The 11096-nt window shown below is 35.9% G+C and overlaps 1 protein-coding gene across 1 annotated transcript; it reads right to left on the reverse strand.

The window, feature by feature from the left end:
- Positions 1 to 3827: 3827 nt before the first annotated feature.
- On the reverse strand, positions 3828 to 9353 carry LOC135681109 (prolyl hydroxylase EGLN3). The gene is made up of 2 exons (XM_065195404.2): positions 9035 to 9353; positions 3828 to 5761 (listed from the first exon to the last, which is right to left on the reverse strand). The coding sequence occupies exons 1-2, from the start codon at positions 9175 to 9177 to the stop codon at positions 4888 to 4890; spliced, it is 1017 nt and encodes a 338-aa protein (XP_065051476.1). The 5' UTR covers positions 9178 to 9353; the 3' UTR covers positions 3828 to 4887.
- Positions 9354 to 11096: the final 1743 nt, after the last annotated feature.

An 11096-nucleotide genomic window follows, 5' to 3' on the forward strand; every position in this document is an offset into this window, starting at 1 on the left:
TGTTTTGAAAAAAAGGCTTAGGGACAGTACTGTTTTGAGAAATAAATCTCCATGAGCTTATGCTTATGCTCCATGACCTCTTACACACACAGAATGTAACTAAGCACAGATAGAGAAATACTCTATTAATTTGGTTTGGTTTGTGCAACAACAAAAAAGATGTAAAAACAAACACAAGGAAAGTATGTTCTCATCAGAATGAGCATGATCCACTAGGAAGCATTTCCTCAAAGCCAGTCCATGTCTTCAAAGGATGATATAACATTTGAAAAAAGTATGATTACAAGTTAGAGTATGTACCAGGAGACATGATGTATATACACAGAGCCTACCACACAGTCTTAGATGACACTGGCTTAGAGCTTCAAGAAAAGATAGAGTTCAGGACACACTTCTTGGTTGAAAGTGTGTCAGTGAGTCCAACAAAGATGGACCAGTTCAAAAGAGAAAATCGAAATGGTCCAGAGACGTAGGCAATAAACATCTAATTTCAAAAAAGGGTGCCTTTGTAAAGAAGAAGTTTCTGATCTTGCAAAGTGATGGTAAAATCTCAAAAATGTAATACATGATAGGTAGCTTGATAGGACAAAAATAGATAACTCCAAAGAAGTTTAGAAAAGAAAGGCTAAAGAAAATACCTAAATCTCATCTAGGAGAAGAGACAAGACATAAGAGGTCTAGCTCTACATTGAAAATCTAGAGCTAGAAGTTCACTTGTCTGGCAAAGAATAAGTAAAAAGTTATCACAGATGATATCAAGATGTTCCTTTTGTTAGGAATTCAGGGAGAGGAACAGAAAAAAGCAAATTATTGCTTGTGAGTTATTGAGGTAAAAACAGATCTTTTTGCAAAGGTTGCAGCAGGTTTACTTCAATTTTGAAAGTAGTGGAAAACTATTCAAAGTACTCAGAGATAGCACAACTTGGGAATAAATCTCCATGTTATGTTATTTTACACCTAAAGTTAATATTTTGAGACATGGAATGCCAGAAGTACTTGCTGCAGATAACAATCCACTCAACAGTAAAGATTTGAAGTGCCTTAAAAATATTATGGTTTCAAAATTCATACCAGGTTCTCCACATTACCATCAAAGCATCAGGTTAACAGAAAAATTTGTAAGGACAGCAACAAGAAGATAGATCACTTGATTGCCTTGATTTAATACAGAAACACACCAGTACTAAGGCAATCTTCTGGCAATGAGCTTCTGTCCAGCTGATTCTGACCATTTGAAGATTTCACACAGATTCCTTTTGCAAATCATTCTCGTTGCCTTGATTGAATACAGAAACACACAGACGTTACTTTTGCAAATCATCCCAAAATTTTTGCAAAATTTCCTAGTCAAATCAAAATTTTGGGGACATGAATAACTGCTTGATTCCAGCCTGAACTCTAGACATCCAATAAAATGAATGGGTATGGTCAGAAATAGTACTCCGATACTTAAATATCATCTTTCAAATGCTTTTCAAATTCAGTCAAGTCGCTTCAACATAACATGCTAAAAATTTGTTATGAAAGTCTCACCAAGCCTTGAGACTGTCCAATATAATAAATTATTAAACCTTTTTAATTTTTAAAAAGTGACTTTTTCAATTTTCAAATTAAAAGTGTTGCCAAAGAGTGGAGGTATTATTTGATCGGTTTCAAGAATAGAATAACCATTTATGGCTTCACAAAAGTGATTTAAATTTCAAGGGTCAGTTCTCTCACAACGCTGTCGGCGTTTAGGTACCTACTTATTTCTCAAACCTGTGCTTACTAAGTGTACATGAAGCAGGTTTCGCACAAATTACAGCTAAAGATACAGATAAGGAGTAAATAAAAATGCAACGAATCTTACCGTTACGAAGAAATATCTTCAAGTCAAGCTGATAATCCCTGCGCCATTCTTCTATATCACTTGCAATCGAAATCGCCATAATGCCACGCATTGATGCCTCTGTGCTGCCGATACCCGCCAAAAATTTTTCTTGTGAGGCAACTGGAATCGAGGCCACGTTTGATTTCCTAGTCTGCGGGTTTTACTCTTTCTATCCAACAAACTATTTTCCCTGTAATTCACCACAATTAATATTATTCGCCTTTAATTAAAAACAATCATTGCTTTCCTTAGACCGATTTAAGTAAATTTCAAGAAATCTTTTTTTGTATTGGGGTTCAAATTATTGGATTACAAGGACATATAAGATGGGAACCATCATTAGGGCCTACAGCCACCCCAAAGGTTTGTCGTCGGTATTGGCTTTCTTAAGATAATGTAAAATAGAATGATTTGGGCAATAAACATAAATTCATCGTCTCAGTTGTGTTGCATCATCGTATTAGACCACTCATTGGTACACCACAAACGGTGATCAGTGTAAGACACATGGAATCGAGCACCTTTGAAAAATTGCTGACAGGGTTGTTGAGTGAAAATCATTTTTTCCAAAATTCGGGGCATGTGAGTTTGATCAGAATAACTTGACTGTTGATTTGTGATCAAGCTGGGTTTCATTTCAGGAGATGCTTAGCCTTGCTTACCGAAATAATGAAATTTTTCTACGCTAAGAAATGCTAGCTTTGTTTGTGAAGTTCGTAAATTCTGGAAGCTACATACTACAGCTAACTCTACCCTGGAACAAATTTGAGGGCGAAGTTTTTTTTTGCAAGAGATGTATTGTGGTAACTAGGTAAAAAATAAATCAATGACTTATACAATTTCAATTATCCAACAGTTGGCTCTTCATTATAAGTCTCGCATTTTAAGATCAAATTATCATCAATTCCATTTTGCCGGTTACTGTTTAAGAAAATTCGTCACATAGAAAGTTTTCAAATTTCGATGGTGTTTTGAAACTTAAAGGGTGGATAATGACTGTAGACAGAAATAAGACAAATTACCTAGCGTAGGTAGCCCTAAAAGAGCGCAGATCGACTTAGTTAAAGTTTTGTCTGGTCTTAATAAGACATTTCTGGAATATAAAGATCATTTCTGAAAACAGCAAGAAGCGTCTGAAAAGATCAAGAGCGGGAAAAATACAACTTTAGATTTTTTAAAGCCCCAGATTTTTTCATTGTGTGGAATTATCATTATACTTCATAATCTGTCGTGCTTCTACAGCGATCTTTAAAATTAATCTTTTTGTGGAGATATCCCGTACTATTTTATGGCGTACTATTATATCTTCACGCGCCACAGTTTGTAGAATACACCATGATCACCCAGAATCAAGTTCTGTTACATGCTATCATCTCCAATACTTCACACATAATGCTAGGTCTAGATTCTACACAGAAGCCAAAATTTCACAGACAACAAAATAAAAATCAAGTTCATCTTGAAAAAATGTATTTCAAGCCTATGTATGACAGTGAACTTCAAGCTACGATCAGTAAATCAAAATTTGTGGTATGAATAGCAGATGAAACAAAATAGATACCACGCAATTTTTAACAGTTTAATTTGAAAAATTTGCTAAATGTATAATTCTTTCTTTTCCTTTTCTGTTTTTCTGTCTTATTAGTCTTAACTTCATAACTAATTATGATCGCAAAAATCTTTACCAGGTTAAGTCTGATGTCGTGTTTTTTTGTCCTATATAGGATGAGTGCTACTCTACTAGGCAACTCTGTCAACTTTGAAGGATTTTGAAAGTTTTGAGGTTTACAATGAAACAAGACAATTAGAAAAAATTGAACGTCTATCCTTCATCGAATCATAAAGGCGTAATCAATTATTTAGATTACAAATTGTTCAATTTTACAGCATTCCTGAAGCTGCCACTTAGATAAAACAAAGTGTTGCAGAAATGAAAGACATAAAAGTATAGACCAGATACATATAATCAAATCTTTTATGGAATAGCAGAACAAAGACGTACATATGTGCAAACTTTCGTACAAACAATTACATACAAAGCATATCAACTTTGTTGAGCAGCAAACAAATCTTGTTGGGACTGTCGAAAATGCACAGACATAAAATCTACATAATAAAATGGGAATTTTACGTAACAATTAGGTTCTACGAATACTGACTAAAATGTAGACCACAGTAAGAGTAAATATATTCTAAAAATTCAAATTGAAAAGAAATTAAGACGAAGAGCAGAGAAGCAGGTAATAAAGAGTTTGATAGCTACTTTAAATAATAGATTGTAATTATATTTTGACTGTGTGGTTTTTTAGGCAAAAGGCCACTTAATTAGTGACAATCGAGAGCTTCAGTTAAATGTCAATAAACCTAGGAAGTCTTATCGTATATTTCCTTTCAACGTATATTATCTGCTGCTAAGGCCGTTTTTGGACAGAAAAAGCTTTTCAAATTAACAAAAATGTATGGAATAACAGAGACATCTCTTTGAAGGCCATACGAGTTAGTGTTAAAGTAGCGAAATCCTTCGCATTTTTTGATACAAATGAACGTCATATTCTCAAAAGTGAAAAACAATAAGAAAACACGGAATGGTTTTGGTAACAGGCCGTTAAACTTGATAGCACTCATTCCAGGTACGAGATGCGAAGCCCAAAACAACTAGGAAAATTGCACATATGACTGATACTCTCAACTCTTTTGATTGCTCGAACAACGTCTGGGCTTTCTTGAACAGCTCCTAGCCTTGAACAACAAACTGTTGTCGTATTGCAATATAGGTTTCATATGCTCTTTTGAAAGGCAAGAACTGCCGAAAAATGATAGTGTGAAAAACCTACATGGAATCAGTAAAAATAGGTACTGAATATAAAAGTACTGAAATTAACATAAATACCTCATACAATAATGCTTCTTTAACCAATTGAGAAATCATGAAAATTTGTATCAAAATGACATTGATTACAGAGTAACAACGATCTATCTCAAATGCAAATAAGATGCGAAAAAAATAGTTCAAACGGTCATAAATTTGTTGCAGAGACACCTGATAATGCATCGTTTCTTTCTTTTGTATCAAAATACCAGACAGATATAGCGAATCTTTCACGATAACTTGGAAGTACTTCATGTGGCGTCCTATTGTCAGACCAAAATACAATTAATCGTCCAAACACGGGTTCTATTTCGTAAAAGGACGATCCATCTGGTTTGTAAATTCTGAGAACGCCACCATCACGCGTCGCGTCATAGTTTTCATTCAAATATAAAATAGTTGTTAACTTTCTTCCATCTTTATATGGGTTATCGACATGTCTTTTGTAGCGTGTCCCTTGTCCAGGGTAACAAGCAACCATTACGCTGGACCTGCTACGAATATTGCACCCTACAAGTTTCTGGTCACTACTCATCATTGCAATCAGTTCGTCCGTTCGACGCACTGCTGACATCAAGGATTTCATTTCCGGGTACGTTGTAGAATCTACCCAGGTGACAAGGTCCCCACGAACTTCTTTGTTAGCTTGAGCGGGGTGTCCAGAATTTTTATTTATGCTAGTGAGCTGACCGGGCTGAAAGGAGGTTGTTTCTTCATAAAGTTTACGAACTTCTTCCATGACTTGACCGAGTAGCCTTTCTTCGACGAAGTTATCAACAACAGAAAAGTTGCGATTTTCTAGATCTAATAACATCATGTCACTAAGTTCTTGTAAAGACACAAGGTTTACTCTGTCAATAACTGGGAACGTGGATGGTCTTTGACTGTCAATAAATGGCGCTGCCTGAGTTAAATCGACCTGATTGGGATTTACTGTTCTGGTTCCACTCATAGGCGATCTTTCCATTTCAACTTGTGCCATGTCTAGTTCTTTCAGCTTTTGTTGGATGATACACTGCTCTCTAAAATAAACGATTAAGTTCAAAAGAAGCAAATAGTTGAAAAATAACCTACACCCGACAAATTTTGAAATAAGGAAGAGAAAATATGGAGCTTTTCCCATTGGAGCTTCAGCGAGCTGTTCCAAAACTCTGCAAGTCTAGGATGGGTGCCCTCTTAAAAAGTTAGGAAAGCGACTTTGCTTCAGAGCCACACCTAGGACTACACCCTGTATTCTTGCATTAGTGCTAAAGATTCTGTGTTGTGCATACGAAATCTTTCAAACTGTTCACTGACTCTAAAAAGGCCAATACAAATTGCATATTTATAGGAAATTACCAGCATTATAAAGGGTCAACTGAGATTGCCAAGGAAGGAATTCGCCAACCAAACATGTACTGGCTGCCTTGGGGAGGGGGGGTGGGCTGAGTCTCTAAAAGCCACTCCCCTGCAGCATATCTAGTTGCATACGTCCAACCTTCAAAGGAAATTCGAAAAAAATTTTTGCCGAAAAAGGTAAAAGAATGTAAAAATTAGTTTCAAAAGATATCTTCAAGTAATAATTTTTGTGGATATAAATTCTTCTTTTCAAATATTTGTCATTGTTGAAATATTCAATATCCCACTGGCAAGAACATAAAATGTTAAACATCTCCTAAATCAAGAGGACCATTCAATGATGATCTGAGTGTTCAAAAGTTCTTTCTGACCTCTGGGTTGAATTTTTAGCCACAAGAATGATGTCAAGACTTCCTTCAAGAAATACGATTCAAACAGAAAATGACCTTTGGGTGTTCTAGTAAGTAGTGAAAGAGTAAAATATTTGTGAAGCAAAATAACTTTCTTCATTTTTTCAACACAAGCTGCAAACAAAGTAAATAATGCAGATTTAGGAAATATACAAGTTGGAAGTCATTTTCTTCAGGCTTTTAACCATAAAAACACATATTCCGAATATTTGTAATAGCACTGATGCAAAAAATGACATAATATAACAATCTGAACAGGCCATTATTGCACAAAATTTACAGACTCTTCCTGGGTTGTTCATGCTTTTGCCAAAACTTGTCATTTTTAAGGTTTTCCAGACTTTGAGTTCTGTAATACTAATTAGTTTGTTATGTTAGGGAAAGGCTCATGGGCCTATAGCTACGATACAGCTTCTGAAGTTGCTCACAAATTTGGAAAATATAACAGCACAATATTTATGATAGTGAAATGTTTCTTTAACAATCTATGGCATAGTTAGAAACAGGCTTGATTTTCTGATAGTATACTGTTCAATGACAATTCTCTTTCTGACCTTGCTTTGAAACATACAATATAAAGATATTAACTGATGCATATGTTTTTTCTATCATATCACTCAACATAAAAACCCTGCTATCCAGTTAAAATTGTAGTTGAAAATTTGCAAAGGTGACATATTTGGAATGAGTGAATTAAAAAAACCAAATAATTCAAAATTTATGATGAAATGTTATATGCCCTGTAGTTCATTGGTTGCAAAAACAAACAAAGTAATAGCAAAGCCCTCCAGTGGCCTCGCATGTTTAAGTAATCAGGTTCAAATTATGATCATTCTGTAGTACCTTCAGAAGGATAACAGGTGACAAGGATAGGTAACAAGTTCCTATTTAAAAAAAAGTCTCTAATAAAGTAGAAGCAATCAGATCACTCCCTGGCAACCCTTTACATGACCAAAATAATAAAAGTTGGGCTAAAAATTAATTTTTCTCCTTTTAGAACCAGTAGACAAAATTTCATATTTCTAATGGATAATCAAATAAGTTTTTGGTACCACAAAACTTGGAAGTTGCACAAAATACTAAAAACATAGCTTTCTAAAAAATGAAACTGTAAACAAAGCATACTGATAGCATACAAAAATGACACTCTTCAGAGTATACGCATAGGATGATGACCGAACCGAAACTAAAAATTGTGATTTTCAATTGTCATAATACAATTTTGGAATTTTCAATGTCATGTGAGTGCAACGATTAACTGAGGGAGCAAATAATAATAGACTCTTCTTTTGGAGTTAAGTAATTTGAGATAGAAAATGAATGAATAGACAAGGGGTGGAATGATGTGAGAATTCAGTGAGAGAACTTTGGTAAAATGACAGGCCATTCTACAGAATATGATACTTCCTGATAACTGCATATGCCAGTCACTTCAGCATTTCATGCCCCATAAATTGACTGATGACACTGATGTTAAGTTTCTTTTTAGTAGGCAATCAGTATATCAGTAGGAAGATATATATACCATTTTTTACTAATCACATGGCATCCAACCAAGGTTTCCCCCTCCCTTGTCTAATCTTGTGCATGTGTTCATCATCCTGCATACATGGAACTGTGGCTTGCATTAGCTTACTGTTGGCATGAATCTTGGCAGATAATAATGGACATAAATATCGATGACATTATTCATTGCATGACACATTTCTGGTGCGAGAATGGCTCCGAGGTTAGGGTCACTGACGTGGGTTTGAGTCCCTGACGTGGCAAAACTCTTTCTCTCAGAGTGAGGAGAGTCGCCACCTATCAGTAACTCCAGGTGCATGAATCACAAGGTGTGGTCAAATCAAGAGGAGGGACCAGGACACTACTTGATTAGCATAGCTTTTCAGTGTCCTAGAACTACCTTCAGAAGCTAAGTAGTATACAATGCAATAAAATACTTCTGTAATTTCAAAAAAAACCCACCCCCCTTGCAGGGGAAGACACTATAATGAACATGGAAGGCTTGCAGATAGAAAAAAGTTTATTTTCACTAGTGAGTGAATTTGTAATCTCCAATATTTGCTTGTTTTTGTTAAGCCAATTTGAACCTTTTCTAACTACTTAGGAGGTTTGTTAGAGATATCTTTATAGGATCATTGGATGGAAAGTTGGAACCATAAAAATAATTAATAATGCAGCAAAAAATTATCTTTAATCAAGATATTTTGTTTTTTATATTTTTTAAATTAAGATATTTGGTGTTGACCATGCATAGTCACCCACCCATAGGAGCCACGCAATACTTTCCTGAGAAAAAAGGTTGCTTTTGGGTGAAAAGGATGGCACCCCTGCTTCAAATTAGCTTTTTATTTCTTACAACAACATAACGTTTCAACCGAGAGAACAAACGATTTATGGCATCGTAATTTTTATCATCAATTTGAATTGAAATTACGGAACTGAAAACCATCGAATCTAATTCATATGATAACATGAAAGCAAATACACAACTCTCTCTTTACTACTTTTGCACCTTTAGAAATATTGTTTAACTTTCCAAACCTGTGTTGTCGTCTCCAGTCTTCGATTTGGTGCGACTTGCTGCAATAATAAGCAACTTGACAGGAAGAACATCGAAACTTCGATTCATTGCCACAAACGCAACAATAATGTGTTGACGAAGGCGTGGGTCCCAACACGTTCATTTTTCTCCTGCTATCCTAAGCGAAGCAACGTTTAGATTCCTCACATGTTTTACCAAGAGTATATCATTATGTAATTCATGATATGCAGGGAATGCCGGTAAGGGCATCCCCGCTCAATGTCGCCTTGGTATTCTGTTAGGCCGGCACTTCTGGTATTCTTCTTCACGTGCAGTTGTCATGCGCGTTATTCAAATTTTGTAAATGTAACTTAGCCTGCGCGCTGTCCTTTGGGTCAGCTGTGAAGGAGCAGGTCATTTCCTAGGAGTTCTTGCGGCAAAATATGGATAAAAATGTACCAAATAAGAAACACCGCAATGCAACGAGAGTGAACAACAATAATTACACGCAAATAAGTGAGGGCTGTACAAACTTATTTACGTGTATCTATTGTTGCTCATTCTCGTCGCATTGCGGTGTTTCTTGTTTGCTACATTCTCCCTAGCCTGTTGCCCAGTTAGACTTTCAAGTTAGGGTTCTATGATTACAGGGCCCAAGCCATGAACTTGAAAGTAGGGGGGGGGCAAGGCTAGCAAAAGCAGGGGGCCGAGGCTTCTTTCCCCTTTAAGTGCAGCTTGCTTCGCAAAAAGTGGGAGTCATGGCCACCCAGCCCCCCCCCCCCCCGGCGGCGTGGCTCTGGATTTTGCAAACTATACTGCACAGAATGATCAAATAATCAACGGCATGGTTTGCACAGATATAAATATTAAGGTGATTTGCCGATCAACTCATAAAGAACTAGGGGTACTACACCCCTTCCCCTTCGCTAGTTACGCCCCTGAAAACATTTCGAGGATTCACCGTAGTGCAAGTAAGAGAACGTATTTCACAGTTTGATGATACATGGAAGGGGGGGGGCAAAACCCAAGATTGCATTGAATTGCATTGCATTGCATTGAATTGCATTGCATTGCATTGAATTGCATTGCATTGAATTGCATTGCATTGCATTGAATTGCATTGCATTGCATTGCATTGCATTGCATTGCATTGCATTGCATTGCATTGCATTGCATTGCATTGCATTGCATTGCATTGCACTGCATTGTATAGATTATATAATGTTAGTCTTTACAATAATGAAAACATGCTAATTAGGACTAACGTAAAGCAATTTCAACGATTCCATAAGACGCATTTCTTTTCAAGGAACCAAGGTCTTGATCAATTTCTTGAATTTTCTAGTATTTATGTCTTTATTTATTCTGGGAGTGAATTCCAGATTTTAGGCCCTTGGAAACTTAATGATCTGATACCATTGTTGGTAGTTCTGGCTTTTTGAATGTCAAGGGGGGTTTTGAGTCGAAGGTTATGACCTGTTGTTTTGGGTACAAAATAGTCTTTGATGAAAACAGGATTAACGTTGTTAAGTGTTTTATCAACTTCAAGCGCTAAAATTCTAACTGATTGGATATGTATGGTAGCTTCTTTTGACTTAGGAAGTAATTCTTTATACGAAGATGAATAATCCGAATAGGATAGTCTTAATACCCTCTCGTTAATTATTTCTAGCGTATCCTGACTTCCTTTACCACATAGCATCCATAGCAATGGACAATAATTGAAGTGACATAGTATAAATGAATTCATAATTTTCTTTTATTCTTTGTCGCCCATAAATCTTGCTAATCCTTTTAAAGAATTTAACTGTTTAGCAGTATTTTTATAGATCTTATCGATACGAGCATCAAACTTTAAATTTTCATCGATCTGAACACCAAGCAAAGTAACGGGTTCTCCCTATTTTAATTGCAAATTCTTTGTCATTATGCATCTATCTTTGCTGTCGATTGTGATAGCTTGAAGTTTAGAGGGATCGGCAATCATTTCATTTGATTTAAACCAATCAAGACCTTTTTTAGTGTTAATTCTTACAAGTTGCAATAGTTCATCAATATTTGTTGCAGTGACAGATATCGTGT

This window comes from Rhopilema esculentum, chromosome 12 (genome assembly GCF_057945365.1).
Source record: "Rhopilema esculentum isolate cy_ngs chromosome 12, ASM5794536v1, whole genome shotgun sequence".
In the NCBI taxonomy this organism is placed as follows: domain Eukaryota; kingdom Metazoa; phylum Cnidaria; class Scyphozoa; order Rhizostomeae; family Rhizostomatidae; genus Rhopilema; species Rhopilema esculentum.

Coding starts and splice junctions, on each gene's coding strand:
- LOC135681109 (XM_065195404.2), bottom strand. CDS start 9,177: ATGAACGTGTTGGGACCCACGCCTTCGTCAACACATTATTGTTGCGTT. Junction 5,762..9,034: donor GACTGGAGACGACAACACAG/GTTTGGAAAGTT, acceptor CGTTTATTTTAG/AGAGCAGTGTATCATCCAAC.